General features: G+C 37.5%; 1 protein-coding gene across 1 annotated transcript; it reads left to right on the top strand.

Moving 5' to 3' along the window:
* Positions 1 to 584: 584 nt before the first annotated feature.
* Positions 585 to 26,145, top strand: LOC131689114 (succinate dehydrogenase [ubiquinone] flavoprotein subunit, mitochondrial). The gene is made up of 4 exons (XM_058973950.1): positions 585 to 845; positions 23,312 to 25,060; positions 25,142 to 25,565; positions 25,686 to 26,145. Exons 1-3 carry the CDS (start codon positions 792 to 794, stop codon positions 25,319 to 25,321), a joined length of 1,983 nt encoding a protein of 660 aa, XP_058829933.1. The 5' UTR covers positions 585 to 791; the 3' UTR covers positions 25,322 to 25,565; positions 25,686 to 26,145.

Raw genomic sequence — 26,145 nt, 5'->3', positions numbered from 1 at the left:
AAATTTATTGCTGTTTAACCGTGATAATCGGGTCCGGTCCAGCTGATGTTGGGTTTGAAATACTTGCTAGATAGCGTCCCCCTGGTGGACATTTATCATAGGGTGGAAAATATTCACGCAGAATTTTATTTACACATCGATAGTATACTTTTCTAGCTGCCTCTCGTTTCTTCTGCTGTAAATTTTATGCATTGAACATATTCGGTTTATCCACTCATTGAATGCTTACTAGAATTTTTTGCATGAAAATGCATAAAAATCACAGCAGAAGAAAAGAGACGGGTATAGAAAGTATGCTAACTATGCATATTTTTGTTTATCAGTGTTCATATCACTTTTAACGTAAATTTGAATTTTTTAGTGTAGTGTACGCCAACTCTGCTTAATTTTACATTAGATTAAGTACTTATTCGGCAGCGTGTACCTGCTGTCGGAATTGCAAAATTTGTTTTGACAGTTGGGTGCTTATACTGTTTTTGTTGGTTTTGTGATTGATGAAAAAGGTGAGAAAGCAAGCATGGATGCATGTGTTCTCGCTTCCACATATACTGCAACTGCAGTTCTGTGGATGCTCGCGATAGCCCCGTTTTACCTCGTTGCTTCGCGGTTCGCTCACTGCTCTGAAGTTTTCCTGCATCAGTAGCAGCAAGAACATACGCGTTGCTTCGTCTCTTTCGCGAGTACAACAACGCGGTTACGGGAGTGGATAACATTTTAGTTCCATGGAAATCACCTCGTGAAAGGTTGAAACCTTAACAGATTATCCGGTTTGTTTTGCTACTGCGGTCAACATGAGCGGAATGCTACGGTTGCCTTCGACACTGGCCAAGAGCGCCTTATCCGCGGTGAGTACCGGTTGTGCCTCATGCATTTGGTTCCAGATTCAAAAGTGAAAAATCTGAAATTTTTTGGATATTTTTTTCTCGAAGCCTACTGCTGCTACGGCACGAGCGGAAAGTTACACAACGAAATGAGAGCAATGGATGGAAAATTATTTTTTCTCGCTTGCTGCTTCAGAAGATTTTGGGATTAGTTATGTAATCGTACGATAATTGTAGTTCCCCGGGTATTTTCATGGGAATTGGAATTTCGCGATAACGTTCCAATTGATTGTGATAACAGTTTATAGAATCCGATGGCGATTTCGGGACAAAACATTTCTAACAAAACAAAATTAGTGCAAAATTAAATTGAACATCGGCCCTTCAACCTGCCTGACAGGTTAGGTTTATCACTTTCATGACGTTTTCCTGCTCTGTCATCAATTTCGCAATAGAAATTCTATTGCGACTAGGAATGGAAATTGCTTGCAATTTTTTTTTATTTTACCCCCTTATAACTCATTTAAGTTAACTTCCTTGACCTGATTCAATGTTTGTTCTAGCAGGTGATCGTGTTCAATAAAATTGCAATATTACAGATAAACTTTAAATTGAATGAAAATAACTTTCTGCTCAGTAACCGCAGCTTAATTATTCGTAACCTCGTTCGTAACACAACTCGCAAATAATTGTAATTTTATTGAATACGATATCCTGTCAGTTTACACCTTATATCAGGTCAAGGACATGTCTAATGTTTCTGACCAAGTTAAAAAATTGTGCTAGGGATCATCCATAAATGACGTAGCATTATATGATGGACACTATCATATAATGCTACGTCATTACAACACTTTGTACTAATTTTCCAGTACATATCGAAAGCCGACGGTTTTTACTACAATATTATGCAAAGAGTAGAGTAGTAAATGTTGAAATGGCCGAGTAATGAACAGAAGAGAAAGACCTCAAAGAGAATCTCTCATTGTTACTTACGTCCTATTGAAAATTTTCTCGAGAACGAACATCTTATTCCATTTTTTTAAATACGGGTCAAGGGGGGGGGGGAGTTACCATCAAGCTACGTAATCACCAGGGGGTATTTAGAGGTTTGTGACGAAATGCTACGATGGGGGAATAGGGTGTTAAAAATCACTCAAAAAATGCTACGTCATTTATGGTTGATCCCTTAGAGACGTGTGTTTTTAATCATTTTAATTTGCTGTAGCCCACAGAGAGCGTAAAGTTTTAGAATTTAATTTTATAAATAATTTTTAATTAAAAAAAATAGTTTAGCGTCTTTGTGGTAGTGTAGTGACCGAACGAATCGTAAGCTGTGTCTACGACACAAACAGAAAGATTGGATTTTGGTTATTTTGCGAAATAATTGTATTGAAGAAAAAATGATGATTATTCAAAATACATATCTACTGCGAACGATCAGTTATAATTATCTGTATTGATAAGAATAGATGTTTGCTGAAATTGAATTTTATCTTTGGTCTTGTCTTGTATTTTGATTTTTGACTATTTTTATTCAGGTTTAGACCAAGGTTCCTAAATTTAATTCCATTTTCCTAGCAACATTGTTTTAATGAATATTAATCGCATTAATCAGAATAAATTTATTTCTGTGGATAATGTTGATTTCCGGATTCATCAACCTTCTTCGCGGTAAGTGTCTCAAATGATCTCTTTAATTTCCTAGCAGCGGTCTCAGGTGGATTGCTGCTTTTGCCTTTTCTCCACATTATGTTGTACCATGCATTAAGTAGGGTAATGAACTCATTTCCGCTATATCTTGGTTCTTAACAACGAAGCAAAGCTGTTGATGCCAATTTGTACGCATTCCATCGATTGTAGTCTCGGCCTATTAATAAGCTAGAGAGGCACCCTCCCTAATAGGATGAAAATACACATTACCCTAGATCAATCTACCGACCGGCGTCTCAACAAAAGAGATTATAACTACTAGAGGCCGCATGCCGCTGTTAACACTGATCATTTTTTCATGCTATTCGTAATATCACTGAGAAATGACATACAAGTACAGTTTTCAATGTGTGTAACTAATAAAACTCGTTTTGACGTAGAGGGAGGCATGGTATTTTTTTTTAAATATTTCATGGTCCTATATTGGTAAGGTTTACTATACCTTTAACTACAATTCAATGGTCGAAATTAACATATACTTGGTTGTTCTGAGAATGGCCAGCTGGTATATACTACTATTGCTGTTTACCCTGTTATAGTAATAGCAATTAATATATAATGACAATATGGAATTTCCTTTCGTCAAATTAACAACGGGTTTTTTTCCAAATTCGTTTATTAATATATTTGTCAGCATTCACATGAAAATTTTCTAGCTTGCCTATATAAATCTTATTTTCTGTAAAATATTGAAGATCTTCATGATCACCCATTATAGCTAATTTTTTATTGTCTAGAAGATGAAAAATTCAATAGTAAAAATTTAGAAACTATTTAAAATGTCATCATTTCGAGATAGATATTTCATTAGGGCTTCAATCGCAAATGTAAATAAATTGCGTTTTCGTTATTATGACACTAAGCGACAAAAATACTACAAGATTGAGGTGAAAATTAGTTAAAATGGTTTTTAGTTTGATTTCTAATTAAAGAGAACAAAACGGCGAAACATGCATTTTCTTCGAGATTTCGACTTAGGCCCTTCTTCTCATATGGAATATAAAGGCTAAACTTACATTTTTAGACAGAACCGGGGCGTACGGTTATTATTAACAAAATTATTCTTTAAACGGCGGTTCTATTATATAAATGATAACCAATATCTACTATGATCATGTCTACTCGATAGTTGTTGCACATAAACATTCGATTTCGATATTTTCATGAAATTTGATGCACGCGCCCTTTCATTTACATTGGGTTTCTATGCGCCCATTTGCTGAGTCCTATTAAAAAGTATACTGTCAAGCTCGTCCATTTACCCAGCCCTACTCAGCAATACAGAGTCAGTTTAGCCAATTTACCGCGCCCTTCTGAAAATTATGTTCACGGTTTAGACATTTCGCAAAGGCTGGTTGCTGAAGAGCAAAATCACGACTGAAATGCAAATTGGGCATAAGCATTTTTTTAGTTTCTACTCACTAAAATCACAGGAATTAAATTCTTTGTTATATTGTCATAAGGTTTAATCAACGATACTTCAGGAAAAACATGGTCATAAAGTGATTTATATCTACAATAAAAACTACATTTAGAAAAGCATCGCCGAATATTGAAACTGATTTTTATCCATTTGAGTACATTGCGACTTAGGCCCTAATGAAGGATCTGTGTCGATTTATTATTATTGACTTCCCGATGATAAATTGTGGGTCAAAAACAGTAAATTATTCCAATTGACTCACCTTTATTTCAATGTGACTTGAGAAATAAAATTAGAAAACCAAAAAAAAATGTATTCGCATGCACGCGGAGAAAGTTTTTTTAACATGGAGTACTACAGTTACTATAAACATTCACTATCATTACTCAGAAAATAACAATATTTGTAGCATTTTCAAAAGTACTCCGTGTTCAGATAAAAACACTCGTAAATCCTTTCATTATTACTATGCTTGTGGGAACCGACAGAAGTTGGCAAAGCTACAGAAAATCGAGCTCAAAAGTATAGTCAAATTGAAAATTTTAGAAGTATTTTCAACCATGTAATCAAGATTTCATCAAATGCGAAAATAGTAAAAATAATACCATGAGCGTTTCTTCCAACCAAATTGTGGTTTCAAGCATTTTTTTGGTAGTTTAAGAATTATTTATAGTAAATATTACTATCGAAAATGGTATTATTCATCATGCCTACATGGTTTTTCTTAATCTGCTTTAAAAAAAGTTTAAAAGTTTGTATTGTTACTATAAAGGGATATGGAATAATATGCATTTTCCAAAACAAAATCCGAGATCTGGTAATACAGTCACTTCAGATGAGCGCTCCTGTTTTCCAAAAAAAAACAACATTTTTGTTTTGCATGTTGTAATGCAGTAATTATCAAATATAATGAATCTTATGTAAAAATATCAAATGCTAAAAATATTATAAGAGTCAAACTTTTTTGGTGTTATTGTAAAATTTGTGAACCTTTAGAATGTGTTGCCCCCTTTTGACATTTTTGTACACAAAAACGAATAAACAAAAGTTTGGTGCTTCCTCAATTTTACCAACACCAATTATGAAAATACCTCTCTAACATGATACTAAACACTATAGAAAAATAGAAAAATGTCGGATTTTACACGCTGATATCATATGATTAAAATGTAATTTCATATAGAACAGTTCCCAAAATGCTGTTGATCTTCATTTATATGTTACTATATAAATGAAAATAAGGCACTTAGTAGAAGAATCAGAAATCAATTCAAGGGTGCCCAAAATATCCCGCACTATAAAAACGTAAGTTGATTTGTTTTCATACTTTTGATATTTTTTATGAAATTGGGGGGTAGGAGGTATCTGCGAGTTTCGAGAGGGTTTTGGCACATTGTGAAGCATAATGAATCATACTATAATGCATAACTCACTTGGAAGCTATGCTAAACCAACGCTACGTGAAGCAGAGATCAATATTCTATCCGATTAAAGCATTTTAGTTGTGATAAAAGAATAGCCAAATATTTGTTTTTCATTTTTGATTAAGAGAGGCAGGTCCGGTATAACATCGCGCATTCTTCCGCCCATACAACACCATCGTTTGCAGCCAGTCGTGGTTTAATTATTACCTAATCAGTTGAATGCTATTGAAATTTGCGCTTTCAGTTTCAGCTGCTCTGCCTCACGTGTGACCTAGTGAACCCGGTGAATGACCGACCGGGGATTTTCTGTTCTGTATGCTTTTGCGTATCGGTTGTAAGGGGTGATTCGCCTATTTTAACATAGCTAATGGTTATTTTCAGAGGCTGAGATGTGTGCTCATTTTTACGACAAACAGTTTATTGTATATCACTTTCATCCCAATTTTTCACCTTTCAAGAAATTGCAAAAAGTTGAATACAATGCTTTATAGGACCGCGATAATCTCACGGTTTCGAATCTCGTTATAAATCAAGTACAATGAAAACAATATATTACATGAAAACAATTATTTCTCCACATTTTTTGCGGACTCATTAGCTATTCAACAGTTGTATATTAGGTGCGAAAATATCATTTCTTCTTATTATATGTACCGCGAAAAGATGAAGCCGGATGCTATCTTGTCATGAAAAGTTGGTTAGCAAACAATGTTACATCACATGCTTGCTTTTCTATTGCGGAAGAAGTAGGTGAAATATCGCCTATTTCTGTTCACGAATACGAAAATTTCAAACTCCGCTTATTTTATATAGCAGGAACTTAACGAGCCTGCTGGTAACCAACTCTCTCCGTGCATCTTGAATCGTACACAACTGTCACTTTCTCTATACTATCAATCATCCTACTCCCGTGATACAGGTGATAGTCAGGAGTATAGTTTGCCTATAGCAATACCAAGTGTCGGACTAACATAGCTTTCCTTTTCTTCCTCGCTCTTCATTCGAGCCTGTGCTGGCATTAATAAATAATATCGAACAACCAGAAATTCACATTGAAAGATCTACCTGATTAATCTGTTCAATTCAGCTGGTCCCTATAAATATCGGAGTTGCAACAAGGTAGGGCCCAAGCTACACCTAAATAAGGTTTTACTTGTCCATGGAATATTGCGATCTTCTGGTTTGCAGGATATTCAGGGAAGAAAAAGTAACGCTTTGCTCGATATGTTGATGTCTAATGAGCATACAAAAACATACGTATCGCGGTTCAACGCTTTTTCCAGAAACACCCCGTTCATTTATTGTTTTGATCCTTAACACCATAATAAAATTTTAAAAGCAAGCTTTTTAAATTAGGTGCATATGGGTGCTACACCCTTTTCTATTTTCCTCTTCCATGTTTTCTTTCCAATCAGCTGGGTCGATTTTTTTTCTTGCGAGTACAACTTCTGATCACTTACCATACACGCTTCGGGATTCTTTTTGCACAGCATTCAATCGTAGACGATGACTAGCATTTCTTTTATACTTTTCATTATTCATATAAAATTACATAACTGCGGTATACAATCTTGTATTGCAACAGTCCGGCGTAAACCATCGTTCGAACCAGTCATATCACTTAGTAGATTCTGAACTACCGAAATTTATCAACTGTCTCTCAATACTATCTAAACTTTCCCTTATTCAGTCTTTTTGAAGACTAGTAGTGAAAGTGTGTAATTTGTACATAAAAGTGTTTTTCATTCAGCTCGTTAATTTGATAGTGGACGTTGGCGTTAGCTTCACCGTGTCAAATTCATCGTTTTACATTCCATATTAAAAAAATTAGCTCACAGTTTGAAATATTTGTTATGTTTAATTACAGGGGAAAAGTTTTACAGCTATCTTAAAATTGGGAATAGGGGTATCTCGTCCAATTCGGACCTAGCATTTTTTCTCTATGTGGGAAAATTTTGTCACAATTCAGATTATCTTTTTTTTATTTCGATTATAAAGGTTTTAACTTTAGGGTCATTCACCTCTTTTCGGGTCAGAAAAATAACTTAAAAATCTCTAACCCTACGTGCGGGGTTGGGAAACGAAAGCAGGTAAGCTGCGTACTAGGCATTCGATTTACCAACTACGCTATGACCGCCCCTAGATTATCTTCTGTAGGCCCCTGATTGCTATACATGTTTCGAATTACTCGAATCCCATGTCGTCGAAAGCGAGTTGTTTGTCCACAGGTGTCGTCCTAGCCGAGCGCTACATCATTAATGCTTGGGACATGTATGCCATACATTGCTTTGTTAGGCATCATAAGGTGCCGTCCGAAGGATCGCTTCCGTTGAAGAAATATCGCTGCACAATGGCACAAAGTATATTTTCTGATTCTCGGTGTCGGAAGCAACGAATCTTATTTTGAATTTTGCCAATTTTTTCGTGCTCTACTTGGTAGAACAATGACCTGGAAGCAGATCTGTGATTACACGTACTACGTTACGCCAATAGTTAGTCTATTGCTCAAGCTGAAATTTATAGCTTGATGGCACAAGTAGATATGCTTAGAAATGGTTATGTTGGAAAAACTGTGTTGATCGGAATTTGTATTGTACTGATTCATCTAAAAAGTGATCAATAATATCATTATTAATTAATGATTGAATGTAAGATAAGAAATAAGAACACTTATTATTTAAAAAATATTATTCGAACAATTGCGAAAAAAATATTTGGTAATCACACTATTGATTAATGAATGTAATTAAACATTCCACTAAAATGACTTAAAAGATTTATTTTTTTTAAATTATGTGAGGTATTTTTTCATATCAATTAAAAATAAATTCAGCGTCTAAAAATTATTCAAACATATCTTATTTTACACGTTAAAACTAAATATCAACACCGTAAAGAAATATATATTCATATTAACATTAAAAATAAATTCAGCGTACCATAATTACAACATATTGAATAAATCATTTGACCCATAGAGACAAAATACTCATTTTTGAATCACCCTAATTAATAGTAAAGTTAATTTCTAATATATTTGCATATCCAAACATTTCTTTAAAAAATATGAACTTTCACGACAAAATATTTATTTTTGAACCACCTTTCTTTCCAATTTTTCTAATAGTAATATCTAAATGATTCAACGCACAAAAATTCTGAAAACTTTTTCGACAAAATAAATATTTTTGAGTCACCTTTAATAAATCTTACAAAACATATATTGAGAATAATTTTAATCATTATCATGATTTACGAAACAAAGCTGACATTGATACGACATTACGAAATTTAAGTGCTTCTCTAGTTGATGATAGAAATTTGTCAGAACCATCAACACAGATAAAATTTAATACTCCAATTAGTGACGACGATCTTCAACTTCAACAACGCTTGAAGAATGTTCGAAGACGGATGACGAGAACGTTCATCTGCTATGAAATGTAAAAAATGCAATGTAAGAAGATGACATCCCGACCAGAAGGAAATAACGCAATTATAACTTATGCTGATATTTTGGTACGAAAAATTTCCTATCAAATTTTGTTATAAATTAGAAACCGTTAGGTGTTAAAATACCCTCTCGTAGGTTGACGGGTTTGGCGGTACTGCAAATATCTTCAAGCATATTTGAGCAGACAACTGCTTTGAGATGGTTATTGCATTACGCCTCGATAGTGGTGCCCCGAGGAGACCGAGAGGGCTTATGGGCCTTTTTTATGCTTTATGTTATTTCATACTCTGCACCAGCCCAAACCAACAGTCACCTAAGGGCCTGTGCGCACTGGCGTGGCCGATTGGCGGGTCGCCGTGGATTGACTTTCTCTGCGGGCTGTGTTTGCAGACATTGTTCAACAGCTTAACGGCTGTCTTTTTGAGCACGGCTCGCAGTGGGAGTCATTGTGTGTCGATTTATCGGTCGACCTCGTCAACGTGCATAGGCGCTTTAAAAAAATAACAGTTGAACCCTATTAGTTGTGTTGTGTTATAATAATTGTAGTTTTTAGTGCTATTGTAAAATTGTTATGTGCTAGTCGTATGTCTATCTGTGTATGTGTTCGTCTGAGTATTTGTGACATATGGGTCAGGGAATGGATGCAGAACTGGCTTATATGTAAGAATAGTGGGTAATCCTTCTTTGGATCACTTTTTATCGGTGTTCAATTCGTGCATTTGATTCGACTCATTCGGATTCGATAAATGAAGGTACGATTAATTTACCGACGCGCATCAATCATCCATTCCCGGTCAGCATAGCATGAGAAACTTTTAACGGAATGCAATTGTCGTTAATAGTAAATATATATATATATATATATATATATATATATATATATATATATATATATATATATATATATATATATATATATATATATATATATATATATATATATATATATATATATATATATATATATATATATATATATATATATATATATATATATATATATATATATATATATATATATATATATATATATATATATATATATATATATATATATATATATATATATATATATATATATATATATATATATATATATATATATATATATATATATATATATATATATATATATATATATATATATATATATAAAAAATGCAATGTAAGAAGATGACATCCCGACCAGAAGGAAATAACGCAATTATAACTTATGCTGATATTTTGGTACGAAAAATTTCCTATCAAATTTTGTTATAAATTAGAAACCGTTAGGTGTTAAAATACCCTCTCGTAGGTTGACGGGTTTGGCGGTACTGCAAACATCTTCAAGCATATTTGAGCAGACAACTGCTTTGAGATGGTTATTGCATTACGCCTCGATAGTGGTGCCCCGAGGAGACCGAGAGGGCTTATGGGCCTTTTTTATGCTTTATGTTATTTCATACTCTGCACCAGCCCAAACCAACAGTCACCTAAGGGCCTGTGCGCACTGGCGTGGCCGATTGGCGGGTCGCCGTGGATTGACTTTCTCTGCGGGCTGTGTTTGCAGACATTGTTCAACAGCTTAACGGCTGTCTTTTTGAGCACGGCTCGCAGTGGGAGTCATTGTGTGTCGATTTATCGGTCGACCTCGTCAACGTGCATAGGCGCTTTAAAAAAATAACAGTTGAACCCTATTAGTTGTGTTGTGTTATAATAATTGTAGTTTTTAGTGCTATTGTAAAATTGTTATGTGCTAGTCGTATGTCTATCTGTGTATGTGTTCGTCTGAGTATTTGTGACATATGGGTCAGGGAATGGATGCAGAACTGGCTTATATGTAAGAATAGTGGGTAATCCTTCTTTGGATCACTTTTTATCGGTGTTCAATTCGTGCATTTGATTCGACTCATTCGGATTCGATAAATGAAGGTACGATTAATTTACCGACGCGCATCAATCATCCATTCCCGGTCAGCATAGCATGAGAAACTTTTAACGGAATGCAATTGTCGTTAATAGTAAATATATATATATATATATATATATATATATATATATATATATATATATATATATATATATATATATATATATATATATATATATATATATATATATATATATATATATATATATATATATATATGTATATATATATATATATATATATATATATATATATATATATATATATATATATATATATATATATATATATATATATATATATATATATATATATATATATATATATATATATATATATATATATATATATATATATATATATATATATATATATATATATATTTTCTGGCATTTAGACGATTCCAAGTAGTTTTATTGCATGTTACATGTGTGTTGTTCAAATAATACTCAATAATAATACTAACTCTTCTCTTTATTTCATTTTGTTTTATTTATTTTCGGTCTCATGCGTCACATTCCTATGATGACCTCTCCGAGTTCATTTATCAAAAAAGGGTAACATTGCTGCCAACAATGATTATTCGCTACCATCAGACGTCGCCAGGTTTTAGAAGAATTGAGATGTACTTTCATACTCAATTGAATCAGATAAGTAGGAACGACCACATGTCTTATTTTAACACATTAAATATTATTTGTATTAACTTATTATTTACAGGTAACACACATATCTCAACACACAACACTTCCCATATACACGTAAACATTCAAACTCGCAAATATACAAATGCTCGACAGGTGACTGGGCCAAGTGCATTCACTCGTAGGATCTATCATTTCGATGATCGCCTCGATTCTACGAAACCAGTGCACAATTAAAGCTGACATAAGCTAGTCGCGTCTGGTGAATGCATGTAACCTGGAAGCCCCAGACACGATAGGACGAGACGGACAGATGACGGACTGGACTCGACGGGGCCTAGTTCAGAGTTTTATGCATTCTTCAATGCACGGCTAGCGACATAAAAAAAAGAAAGGATGTGCTATGTGTGGTGGTTGGCTATTCAAGTATTGGTAGAGTTTGAAGTACTAATGTATGTCTTTCATGTGATGATCATAAATTCAGGTGTATCTTGTACCTATGTAATCTATTACGTCTCTCATATATTGTCCTTTATTTCTTCTTTTCGAGTCCTATACTGCAATTCTACACCCGCCTTCAGCTGGGTCAGCAAAGATGGTGATAGTGAACGTCTTAACACTCACACATTCTCAAACGCGGTCTCAAGCATGAACCTATAAAAAAGCCCTCGCGCACGCGGTTACGTATCGATCACGTCCGGAAGTCTATCCTTGATCCTAGAAGCCTAGGTCCATGCCTTCAGCTGGACCAGTTAAGAGAATACGCTCATACCTATTAGACAACACATCTCATGGCGACATGACCGGGAACCCTATCGATATAAACGATCCCACTCTCTGCCAGAATTCTAACCGCGCACCGAAAATTTAATATCAGACTCACGGTTCGCGCGACCATTCAAGAACACACGTTACAAAACCACGTCAGCGCACAAACGTTAGAGCCCCTCGCGATTTTTTAAGCAACCTACGCCCACGAACTCGCAAACATGATTACACCCCGGCGATAAGGTGAAAATCTCAGCACTCAAACTTAGCAACACGATCTCAAGCGTCAACCTACAAACTCCCGCGCTCGCGCCATCATGAATCGGGATCGTCCGGAAGTCTCTATCCTCGGTACCAACAATCTAGGTCCTTGTTAATAAAAATAATAAAATTGAAAAATAACTCCCATATCCACTAGACAAAACGTTCCATGGCGACATGACCGGAAACTCTAGTGATATGGGGTAACTCTCTCCCTGTCAGAATGTGATCCGTACACCGAAAGCTAAAGATCAGAATGACGGTCCGCGAATATATGAATGGCCGCAGGGTTTCAAAATCGAATTTATACACGCGAGCACACGGGACAAATACGTCAACATACGAACGCTTAAGCCCTTCGCGATCATCTACGCACACCTATGCCCGCGATCGCGTAAACTTGATAACACTCCGGCAATTGTGTGAACGTTTTAGTACTTACGAAGCTACAAACGCGGTCTCAAACGCGAACCCGCAAACGCGCGCGGTCATGAATCGGTCACGTCCGGAAATCTTTTGCCTTCATTCTAGCAATTTAGGTCCATACATTCAGTTGGACCAATCAAAAAAAAAAATAAAGCTCATATCCACTAGACCACGCGTTCTACGGCGACATGAATGGGAATTCTAATGATATGTAAGAAACCACTTTCTTCTGGAATTTGAACCGTACACAAAAAATTAAGTATCAGATTCACGGTCCGCGCGCGATCATTCTAGAATACGCGAAAGGCACACGGTTATGAAATAGAATTTATACACGCGAAGTTCATACACGTTAGCACACGCGACATACAAACGCGATCGAGCACGTTAACGTATAAATGTTCGAGCCCTTCGCGATGATACACACAATCGCGAGTCCCTACGCCCGCACATGCCTGAACCGTACAATGAATATCACATTCAGAATCACGGCCCGCTACAATTGGCCTATTGCAGTGTTTTATGGGGCGACATTGCCTGTCTCGTCTGCAAATTGTAGTATGTGATTCTGACGGGGAGCCCTTCCGAGAACCTAGCTCAACAGCTCCAGTAGGACAACTCTCAAAAAAAAAATTAGAAACCGTTAGGTGTTAAAATAATAAAAATTCTAACAAAAAATTCTCTACGAATATCACATTTATAACAAACGTTGATAGCAATAAAACACAATCATAACAACTTGAGATAGCATAATTGAACCCAACATGGCTTGTATTACTTATTGTATAATATCAACGATTTTAGAGTGCACGTCTAAAAATAGAACACGAGAAAAATAAAGCATACCTTAGGGCGCTTGTAGCTTTGGAGCAAAAAGCTTCATGCCGCAAAAACTTTTATAGCATTGCCAAATGATTGCATACATGCTGGCTGATTGTTATTTTGAATATATGACACGCAGATTATTATTTGTCGATATTGCCGTTTTGAACCTGGGTATTCTGAGTTTGATGGGGAAGATTCCTGCATAAACCAACAACATTGTTTTCGAGTGCTGTTTAATGTTAGCATAATATTCCACGCATCCGTCAAGGGCAAAACGATTATAGATACAGAAGACGTTTCCAGAACGCACACATTGAGCTTTGGTCAAGCCTAAGTGCTGTTTGTTTTCCTGTTGTCATACGCTTTGTTTTTATTCAGTTTTACTCACTAATACAACTGCCTATATGACGATAGACCGAATTTTTACATGGTTTTGCCTTTCTTAATAGAAAGGTATTGCAATTGCTCTGAAAACCGACTTTTTAACGGAGGGCCGAGTGACATATACCATTCGATTCAGTTCGTCGAGTTCGGCAAATGTCTGTGCGTGTGTATGTATTTGTGTATGTATGTATGTGTGTATATGTGGGTCTGTGTGTGTATGTGACCAAAAATGTCACTCATTTTTCTCAGAGATGGCAGAACCGATTTTGACAAACTTAGTCTCAAATGAAAGATACAACGTTCCCATAGGCTGCTATTGAATTTCTAATGGATCCGACTTCCGGTTCCAGAATTACAGGGTGGTGAGCACGATCACGCAGAAAATGTCGATTTTAATGAATTCTGCAATGAATGTATAACGGTGAAAATTTTTCCAAAATATGCCCACAACTGCTTCGATTTGTAGTACCAGGTCACTAACAGCCATTCAAAGTCTCTTTGGCCACCATCATCGGTACTGGAAGCCCCGGCGGAAGTATCCAAATTCAGAATAACAGTCACATCGGTTTCTCGGGGATGGCTAGACCGATTCAACCAAACTTAGTCTCAAATGAAAGGTGTTGCGCTCCCGTAAATGGCTATTTCATTTCATCCCGTGCCGACTTCCGGTTCCGGAGTTACAGGTTGTGACGTGCGATCACATAGCAAATTGCGATTCAAACCGATACTCCGATGAAAGCAAAAAAGGTAAAAATTTCGCTAAAATGCCTCTCAAACAACTTAAATTTGCTGTTCTAGGTCACCGACGGCCAACCAAACTTTCGTTGACTACATTAACCACCATAGACGGTTCCGGAAGTGCCCGGGAAAAGCGGCCATCTATCAAAATTGACGAACTCACATCAGTTTCCCGGAAACGGTTAGGCCGAGTCTCGCAAACTTAGTCCCGAATGATAGCTATAATATCCCCACAGATGTGTATAAAATTTCGTACGGATCGCTTATATGGTTCCGGAAATATTGACTAAACCGTCCGGTCACAAGAGAAATTCCCATATAAGCCGGAACTCAATTTTTTTTTTGAAAAGGGGGACCCCATGAAATTTTAGAAATCGAATTCGTATTTTTGATGCCAAACATCTTTAAAATGCATGAAACGTCGAGATTTTATGTCATCTCAAAAAAAATTTTTTTTGCAAAAATCGACTTTTTGGGACTTTGCCGATTTTGCACCTTTTTCAGTTCAATCTTACCGTGGCTGTTTTTTAGATTTTAGATCTCGAATAATGATTTCTTTTCCTGTGTATAGTTGTCATGTGATGTATAATAATAAAATGTAATATATGCATTTAAAAGCTTTTAATGAATATAAAAAACGCACACATTCTCGTGATTCATGATTGAGAAAGGCACAATTGCATCGCTAGGTGGATTAAAATAGGTTTTTAGAAATAATGTCGATGCGACATGGTAACATTGAGCGGATATTTTACGTACATTATTTTACATTCCGCATAGATTCAAAGCAACAAATGAGTTTTGAGGTTTCAAAATAAGTCTCTTTTGGGGAGTTGTTATTGGCATTTTTAAGACTAAACAAACCAGTACAATTATCTAGCACCTAATAAATTGCTAGAAATTCAAATCTTTCACAGAAGTTATATCTATCAACTGCGAATATAACAAATATATGAGAAAATTCGAGAATTTGTTGATGTTTCTTCGATGGGACGAATTCTTGCCCAAATAGCAATTGTAAGCATTTGTAGAAAATTATATTTTTGACTGCAAATAGTATGAATTATAAAAATGTGTCAAAAGTTGTTAGAAAAACTTTTTTATTGAAAGTTTCTCCATGATCCATATACACTGAAAAGTTTCATTTACGCATTTAAAACGATAAACTTTAGATTGTTGACATTTTTTAAAGGGCTTAATTGAACGAATTAAATGTTTTTGTAGCAAAATTCCAAATATCTTGGCAACTACAGCATTTTGTAAATTTTTTGTTAAATACATTTTGATTTAGAATGATACTTAGAATCATATTGTGCAATAAAATAACTATTCTGTATGCCAATAAGTATGAAATATAAAAACATGTACAGTCATGATTCGCTGGTTGGGCCACAGCCTTGTCCAACTAACGAATTTGATTCGCTAGTTGGACCGACTGACAAATGTCAAAAACTCTCCAAAGAAAATGTTGGCAGTGTAAATGCATCTATTCACATCTCTAAATATTGGCAGATTGATTGTCAAAGTTAATTTTAAATGAGATTTTGGCGTTCAGATGCTTTTTAGTTGGACAATGGTCCAACTAGCGGAGGTCCAACTAAAAGGTCCAGTTAAAAATGTCCAACCAACGAATCACGACTGTATAAAGTTATCGTTAGAAAAACATTTTTATCGATAAGTTCTCTCTCATTCAATCACATTTAAAATGTTTCTTTTTGCTTTAGGTTTTCGATGACAAAATATAAAAATTCAAATACATGTTTTTTTTGCAATTTAAATTTTTAACATAAATATTTGTTTTTGTAAACAATAGCATTTTTTTCAATTTATATATTTTTCGTGCTGAAGTATTCATTTCCTGTTACTCGTTCTCAGATAGTTTTGTAATCGATCCTTTTTTCGGAAATGCTACTTTTAGAAACTTTCACACCCTTTTAAAAATTACTTTTGAGTCAAAATGATCTTATTAGTTCCGCAAGCAATTCAATTCAACTGTCGCCATGTCTGCAAGCGGTTTGCTAGTGAACTGTGAATTTATATAGTGGTCCGCTGTTAACCCTTAAAGGCGCAAATCATTTTTTTTTTAAATATTCTGAAAATTGTCTCACAGCTTTGATACGTTACTATGATAATTTTGAGATGGTTTTCGCAATGTTGCAATTTCGTACGCTTGTTCTGATCGTTTCTTGTTTTACTAATCAATTAATCGATAGGTCTGGCGGTTTAAAGGGTAAGGCGTTGGTATTATAAGCTACCCGTCGTAAGGTTAAAACCTCTATAATCAAAATATAAAAATACTAGCAAAACACCATACAGTGGGGGTGAATCTTGACCATAAGCATGGGGGTATTATGGGGGTATCGTTTGCTAGGGTACTGCATCTTTGCGATTAATTGCTTCTCTCAAGTCTCATGTCGAGGTCTTCATAGCTAAAGCTGTATTGGTGCCTACGGTCGGATATTGTTTCTTGCTTCTTGCACTTGCGCAGGAGCAACTGAAACCCGTCGTCATTATTATTAGCGTCCTCACCGATCGTGCTAACAGTTCATTTTGGGGTGCTGGATGCTGTTTTGCAGCTGTCATTATGACCTGAACAACTGTCATAAATTTGGCAACCGTTCTACAAATGGTTCAGGAATTTGTATAGAGACACACTGTTTGGATTGGTTTATCGGAGATGAGTCGCAGCGATAAAGGCAGCGTGGTTTATTTAATAGTTTCGTAATTTTTGAGTTCTATGGTCAAGTAGGGTCTTTCGAGCCGCATTCTCAGCTTAAAGAAGTTCCTCTAAATATCATATGTAAAGGATACATGGGCTTGGCGGTGGACTCCAGACTACAATTTTTTATGCTTAGTGATTTGTAGCTCGGATTCTGGTGGTCCCCAGTGAAGTCAATTTTCATCAAAATTAGCGCTCATTACCAAATCAAACCTGATAGTAATCCATGGTTTCGATGCACGAACATGTATACAGTCGAAAACCTTTCATAGTTACCTATTTTCAAGTTGCAAACAAATCTGTATCGATGAAAAGCGTAACCAAGTTCGCCTGTTTGCATTCCTTTCATTCAATCATTCCGCATAATAATTTTTCAATCTGAGCATGCTACACCATCTTCGATTCTGATCTATTCAGAAGTGGAACGCGAGCTTTATAATATTTTCCGCATTCAATCAAAGTGATTGAGGCAGTTCTGGCGCTATAATGCTTGAGAACGGCATTTGAAAGCTATACTTACGGATCTTTATGGCACTAGAACCTCTGTTAGAATTATTGATGCCAAATTATCCACATGTTTAATCCCAAAAGAATTGCTATTAGATTCATTCATCAAGCATCGAAAGAAATCGATTACGATAAGAAGACGTCCATATTGGTCCGATCTTCACTCAATGTTGAGTTGCCTCTGACAATACGTAGTACAGCATCTAGAAGCAACACGGCGCGCACTTCATATGGTGGATAGAAGCTAAGGGATACCCTGACGACTGGCAGATTGAATTATTTTATCTGTCAATTCAACTAGATCCAGGCCGATGCAGTGTCCTATGGTTGTTGGTTCGCTGCACATAATCGAAATTAGATATTCAATTTGTATAATGTTTTAAAAATTAAGCGAGTTAGCCAAAGAATTCCAAATCTAAAGTAAACATCATTCAATTGCACAATGCATTAAATTTAAAATTCAGGTGAGCTATCCAAAGTATTGGGAATAGAAATTCAAATGTTCTACCTAGTAATCTTGAACAACCATATCCCACGCGAATCAAACCGTCAAATAAAGTGGCTATGTTCCCAAATATAACCAACTTTAACTACATCCCTATCGTTCTTTTCTTCTAGTTTATTGGTCTATTTTTGCCTTACTTCTATTAGGTTACTTTTCCACTACTTTTCATATTATTTCTTTTAGTTTGGCATGTTATTATTCCTTTTATTACTATATCTTAAGTTAGATTCATACTAACACTCACTAACACAATCAATTGTATATTCTCTAATATACACTCACAATATCTCATCCAAAACGCGAAAACGCCCCTAGCCTTTGCGATAACACAAACCTGGTCTAACGCGAACATATAATTTCAATCATCCGCACATACTTACGCCAGCAATTTCGCCAACATTTAATTACTCCGGTAATTAAGTGAACGTTTAAGCACTTTACAATTGCGGTCCCAAGCAATAACCCACCGCTCGCGCGATCATGAATCGGTTACGTCCGGAAGTCTCTACTCTCGATTAGCCTAGACTCATGTCTTCTGTTGGACCAATAAAAAATGACGCTCATATTCACTAGACAACACCACCTCCACAAAAATGAATTATCAGATTCACGATCCGCGCGCGATCGTTCAAGAATACACGCGAATGTGCGAATAGCCACACGATTATAAAATCGAATGTATGCACGCAAAGTTATATACACGCTAGCATTCAAACGCTCGAGCCCTTCGCGATCACACTATTACACAATTAGTAAACACCCACGGTACCCCTGGACTCGAACGCTAAAACTCACACTTTCCACGCGCACACCACCACAAGACTCATAATTAGATTCATACATACAAAGTCACAAGCAATAATTACAGGTATTCGTCTGGCAACCGGGGGAAGTGCATCTCAAACGCAGAACTTATCATTTCAATGATGGCCTTGGATCTGCATTGCCTGTGTTCAAGGCACCATAGCTTCGTCCGTCAGGTCAAAGATGTATGAAACCCGCTAGCCACCGCCCTCGGCCCTAGCTGCCCATAAAGGCATAAAAAATATCCGTTTTGCGACCTGCATTTTACAATTAGCTTAGAAGGAGAGGCTGGTAGCTCTCGTTCACTTCACTCGGTTGTAAGTCTGACGTAGGCAGAAGTAGAAAGTAGACTGAAGACCAGGTTTTGTTATTTTATATCATATTTATCAAAATGAATTAGATGGCGTAAAACTGCTCATGCTTTCTGAAACTGCGTTAACATTGATATTCTTAACGGCTGGCATTCCAAGCATTAGGAGCGGTGATTTAAACTTATCTTTAGCAATCGCAATTCGGGGTCTGCTTAAAATATTTATTTTTATATTATTTCTATTTTCTCTAATAAAATTTATTCCCGGTTGAAAAACACAGTTTTATACTTAAAACTGATGACACCGCTACGTCATCCATATTTGACTTAATTTTGAAACACGCAGACGCAATAGCCAACATAGCAAGATGATTAAGCAAGAAGTCGTTTCAACTTCCCATCCAAATCAAAAAATATCCCGCGCTGCCGCCGGCGATGATTTTGGCGAACGGTGTCATGCTGATACGCCGCCACCGCCGGCCCAAATCGCACCAACGCCGCTGATAACGACATTTTTCGTTGGCGCACACCTCTAGTTATAATGCTGATACAAGCCTTAACGAGACCAGAGTTATAACACAACTTGCAACGAAAAATTGTCTTAACAATGTCCCAGTGAGCAAATTTTGTGGCAGAGACCGCTCTGCTAGATTTCTGTAAGTCTTGGTTTGGCAGCCCTGTCAGATTTCTGCGCGTATCCTGTCGGGTTAGTTGAGCTAGGGCGAACTCGGTTTCGCTCACGTTTTCTGGCAAATTTTGACAGGAACCGAGCAAAACCCTGGCGTAACTCGGACATAAACTGTGCAAAGATCCTGGCAATTCCTACCTGGTAGAATTTAGCACGAATCGAGCAAAACATCTGACAAAAATGTGGCAGGAAGCGTGCAGACATCTTGGCCGTACATTACTGGCTGGATTCTGGATAAAAGTGAGCAGCATCGGTTGGTTTAACCGCTTCTGTCAGAAACGGTTGTTGCATTTCAGCGAATTCGTTGCCAGAATTCTCGCACAAATCGCGCAAAATGCTCGCAGAAACTCTGCCAGCATCAATTTCGCTTTGCTCAACTTTTGCTAACTTCCTGCTTGCCAGTCTGCAGGCACACATAAACCAACCGACAGAATAAGTTCTTTTGACTTAAATTTAGATACTTTTGAGTTGTGCGTCGCTTTCGCACTTATTAGTGTTGTCAAAAAAACAAAACGAGAGATTATCTGGGTCATACAGCAAAAAGTACACAATCATCATCTTGTTTTATTAGCCTGCCATGCCTTGACCGTCCGCCGATTCAAATGGTTTGAGCTACTAATCACAAAATATTTTTTAAACAATCTTAGGCTATTTTCAATTTCTAACATACACAAATGGTCGGTAATGTAAGAGGCATAACCAGAGTCAAGTAGAATACGCTTTGGAATGCTAACTCGAAAGCAGATGTTTTACATGTTTCTGAAGGATTTGATGGAAGTTAGTTATTTGTAGTAAGTCTTCAAACATTGGAATTTATTGTAGTCTTAGTAGTTGGCATTGAAAAATAAACAAAAATGATTCGAAAGCCAAGTTATAGTTTCTAAATACTGTCTTCTACGTACAGTTCCAGACCAAAGAGTTTGTCACTCCCAAACATCAACCTACGAATAGCAAACAAAATGTGTTAGAACCTGTTTTACTTTGTAAGTAGCGGCTTGCCTCGAGTACTTATTTGCCCGGTGGACCCTTCTTATCAGGGCGGCCTAGGTGCTCCTTTGGATTTTCGTATGTAAACAAATAAAGGGAAAAAACAAATAAATTTACCGACGTTTATATTCTCCACTTCCTCTTCCTGCACTGTGTGCTGCTCGGCAAACTGCTGCTGTTGGCGGGAAGGCGACGGTTTCGTTCGACCGGCCGGGACTGCAACGGCCGAGTTCTTCCGGATTGTCGTTGGCTGCTCCGGAAGCGGTCCTTTGCGTTTAGCTAGGGATGTGAGCATGGCTTCTTTGTTGAAAGCTCCCTAGCGACTTTGGCGACAAATCGCCGGATCGTCTACTCGCCGTAAACGATCCCGGAAGTCACCGCTGCGCACTTCCCAGGCGGAGCCGTTGTCCTACCTGCTTCATTCTCCTTGACTGTTAGCTGTAGAGGAGAGCACCGCTTGTTCGGCTTATCCTCTTAAAATTTCCTCCAAAGAACCAAATTCCGGAAATATGCATTAATATCGACTTTAATAAAGATTCAAAAAAAAAACTCCAATCAACCGCTATGTTTAAGTACAGAGGGCAGACGATAATTTCACAAATTTTTCTTGCAAGATTTATTTGCGTAAAAATTCAAAAAACTGCTCATGTTTGAAAGAAGGAATCAATCCCTAGGGTCGAGTAAATCGGACATACGCGAAGATCACATGTTTGCTTGTGACGACTGATCTTCAGCAGTTTTACATCTTGAGTTAAGTAACTTCACCACATGACCTTACATACTATTATTTTAAAATCCATCAACAAGTGCTACACACAACACGGTTTCATTCTATTCTATCTCAGGAAGAGAGAGAGGGCGAGGAGGAGGAGTACCACTTTCAACGGATTGTGCCAAATCGACTTCCCTTATTTCAAACATATGCTGATCTTTTATCCAAAGCGAAGCACTAGAAATTAAATACCGATACCGGCACAGGATGATAATTAAATCAATTTTCAATGTCTATAAGTATTTGTCAGACATCTGCTAGAAGAATTTTTGCGACTTTTTTTTATCTTTTCGCTCCAAAATTATAACTACCTTCTCATTGGATTTTTTCTATTCAATATATACTGAACTATGCTGTCCATAGACAAAAATCAGCCCCATGTTCTATGGAATTCCCTATCTACGTGGGACTGACTTGCGATTATAGGCAGTATGGTAAACTAAAGGGAAATAGATTTAATTATTTATAAGTAACTGAGAGTCTCCGTTAGGCGTTCTCAAAAACACACCCCACAACACATTTAAGTTATTTTGAGCCAATGAATTACAAGACTTCTTTTTAGTAAAAATATAAAAAAATATTACTGGGAGTGTGCGTATAGTGAACATGAAGCCATGCACCGGACAATTGCCATGATAGGACGAAGAAACAACCATACCGTCCTACACCAAAAACTTCATATCGGAATGCTGATATCGGTTTGCGTTTTTAAATTTCGGCTTCTAAAAAGTATGCCTTATGAAAAGTTTGCCTTTTGAAATTTAGCTTTCCAGAAAGTTTGCCTAATGAAACACAGCCTTGTAAAAAGTTCGCCTTTTGAAATTTCGCCTTTTGATTTTTCAGTCTTAGATTCGACCTTATGAAAATTCGGCCGTATGATTTTCAGCCTTACGGTCTCGACCCAGTTACTTCCAAACATCATTCAACCAAGATGCGTCTGAACCTGTTTTACTTGTAACTGCACAAAATCACGGTTTTCGATAGGTACGCCATATTGACGGCTCTAACCGAGATATGCAGTGCTTTTCCACTTTTTATATTTCGTAGCTTAAAACAAATTTGATGAACATTTTCCCAACAGGACATCAAATGGTCAATATCTCTCTATCCTTTGTTATTCCGAAATTATGAAACAGTGGCTGCAATTTAAACCGTTATAAGTAATCTATTCCAAAATCACCTTCCTATTATTTACGTATCGACTGCTTTTTCCTCCTACATTATAGGCTCGCGGATTGTCGGTCACCTCATCCCAACGTGGCCTCCACTTCACTGTCGGCCAAAACAATGCCAAATCTAACCCGGGTGCCATTTCGAGCGAGTATCCAGTAGTGGACCACACTTACGATGCGGTTGTGGTTGGTGCGGGCGGAGCAGGACTCCGTGCTGCTTTCGGTCTGGTGGCCGAAGGATTCAAAACCGCCGTCATTACGAAACTCTTCCCAACACGTTCGCATACCGTAGCGGCACAGGGTGGAATCAATGCGGCTCTTGGTAATATGGAGGAGGATGATTGGAAGTGGCACATGTATGATACGGTAAAGGGGTCCGATTGGCTAGGAGATCAGGATGCCATTCACTACATGACTCGGGAGGCACCGAAGGCTGTCATTGAGCTAGAAAATTACGGAATGCCTTTCTCGCGTACGACCGATGGTAAAATATATCAGCGTGCCTTTGGAGGTCAGAGTTTAAAGTACGGAAAGGGTGGACAAGCGCATCGATGTTGTTGCGTTGCAGATCGTACCGGGCATTCTCTGCTGCATACGTTGTATGGTCAGTCCCTCAGCTACGATTGTAATTACTTCATCGAATATTTTGCGATGGATTTGTTGATGGAAAACGGTCAGTGTGTGGGTGTGATTGCCTTGAACTTAGAAGATGGTACCATCCATCGTTTCCGTGCCAAGAACACCGTGCTGGCTACGGGTGGCTACGGACGAGCGTACTTCTCATGTACCTCTGCCCACACTTGCACAGGAGACGGAACTGCCATGGTTGCTCGAGCAGGATTGCCATCAGAAGATCTCGAATTTATTCAATTCCATCCTACAGGTATCTACGGTGCTGGTTGTTTAATCACAGAAGGTTGTCGCGGCGAAGGTGGTTATTTGGTTAACTCACAAGGTGAACGCTTTATGGAACGATATGCTCCGGTGGCTAAGGATCTTGCATCGCGTGACGTTGTTTCTCGCTCGATGACAATTGAAATCCGAGAGGGGCGTGGCTGTGGACCGGAAAAGGATCACGTGTTCCTGCAGCTGCATCATTTGCCACCAGATCAGCTTGCCCAGCGTCTCCCAGGAATTTCGGAAACAGCAATGATCTTTGCCGGCGTTGATGTAACTCGTGAACCCATTCCTGTTCTGCCCACGGTTCACTACAACATGGGTGGCGTTCCCACCAACTATAAAGGACAGGTGCTTACCGTAGACAATAGTGGAAACGATAAAATAGTTCCCGGTTTGTACGCATGTGGTGAAGCCGCGTGTTCTTCTGTGCATGGCGCTAACCGCTTGGGAGCCAACTCTCTGCTAGATTTGGTTGTGTTTGGCCGTGCCTGTGCTAAAACTATTCCCGCCGAAAACCGACCCGGTGATAAAGTTCCGGATTTGCAACCTAACGCTGGAGAAGCTTCGGTTGCTAACTTGGACACTGTGCGCTATGCTAACGGCAAAATTCCAGCATCAACACTCCGACTAAACATGCAGAAGACCATGCAATCATACGCTGCCGTGTTTCGTGAGGAGAAAACATTGCAGGAAGGAGTCCGCAAGATGATGGAAATCTACAAAACCTTCAAGGACGTGAAGGTCTCCGACCGCTCGCTGGTGTGGAACTCCGATCTTGTTGAAACGCTTGAACTACAAAACTTGCTTCTGAACGCCAACATGACCATCGTGGCAGCCGAAAACCGAAAAGAGTCTCGTGGTGCACATGCCAGAGAAGATTATAAAGCACGAGTGGATGAATATGTAAGTTTGCCTCTATAAAAATTATTCATACTTTTCTCATGAAAATGATGCGAAAATTTTTCTTTGTTTTCTTCATCTTAGGACTTCACCAAACCCTTGGAAGGTCAGCAAAAGAAGCTGATGGAAGAGCACTGGCGCAAACACACACTGTTGTGGATTGACCCGGATACGGGTGATGTGAAAATTAACTACCGCCCAGTTATCGACGAGACCCTCAGCGAGGAATGTAGCACTGTGCCGCCGGCGATTCGGTCCTACTAGAAACGTAATAACCCCTCAATCAGATTCTATCCTCACCTACAACTAACGATAAACTACTACATCACAATTACGGATCGAGCGCAAAAAAGCGTTCAAATAAAAAAGAAAATAAAGGAGCTGTGAAGAGGACGACATCCACTGAAACTCACATGAGAGAGTATTACTTCTAGTATTTGGGTACCAATTTTTTGCTTGTCGAGTGAAAAATTGATAACGCGATGCAGATTGATAACGCGACGTGAAGGTGTGTTTTATTTTGACAATAAGCTTGACTTCAAGTCAGGTCACACATAATCAGTAGATTAATTATTTTCACGCGCTGTCCTGTCCAAGGCCAGATAACTAATATTTTATTTGCTTTCAGACGTAATCAATACATGCAAGAAAACCCTTTAAATCTGGCGATGCAAGTCTAACAAGATGATTTCCCTGTTCGACACGACAACCCTAGCTCCACAATGTGTAGCTTCGATTTTTTCCAATATTAGGCAAAAACCCGATATAGGTCTAAATTGTACTTAATGCTAGATTAACATGGATGTCTGACGTAATTTCTAAAACAATATTTATTTTAATTGTTAATTAAAGGTAATGTATAAACACAGAACCTGTAGTAATAAACACCATTCTTCACATTAATGGACGTTCCGTTTCACCGGGAACATTGGAAAGCTGGTACTGTACCACACATCGCTTCATTTGCTCTGCTCTGAAAAAGGTTTACAGTCGACACTCCTGTTTTTTTCTTAATTTAGTAGCTGCAAGAGAGAACACGAAAAAGGAAATAAACGTATTAAAGCGTGCTATTTATATTGTAAATTAAA

This window comes from Topomyia yanbarensis, chromosome 3 (assembly GCF_030247195.1).
Source record: "Topomyia yanbarensis strain Yona2022 chromosome 3, ASM3024719v1, whole genome shotgun sequence".
Taxonomy (NCBI): Eukaryota; Metazoa; Arthropoda; class Insecta; order Diptera; family Culicidae; genus Topomyia; species Topomyia yanbarensis.
The sequence above is the reverse complement of the archived record's forward strand: the minus strand, read 5'-3'. Positions and strand labels throughout refer to the sequence as shown.

What these genes read in the sequence shown, in the direction of transcription:
- LOC131689114 (XM_058973950.1), top strand. Translation starts at nt 792, where the DNA reads ATGAGCGGAATGCTACGGTTGCCTTCGACACTGGCCAAGAGCGCCTTA. An exon ending in CCAAGAGCGCCTTATCCGCG is followed by an intron (nt 846 to 23,311) that starts GTGAGTACCGGT and finishes CCTACATTATAG; the next exon opens with GCTCGCGGATTGTCGGTCAC. An exon ending in AAGCACGAGTGGATGAATAT is followed by an intron (nt 25,061 to 25,141) that starts GTAAGTTTGCCT and finishes TCTTCATCTTAG; the next exon opens with GACTTCACCAAACCCTTGGA.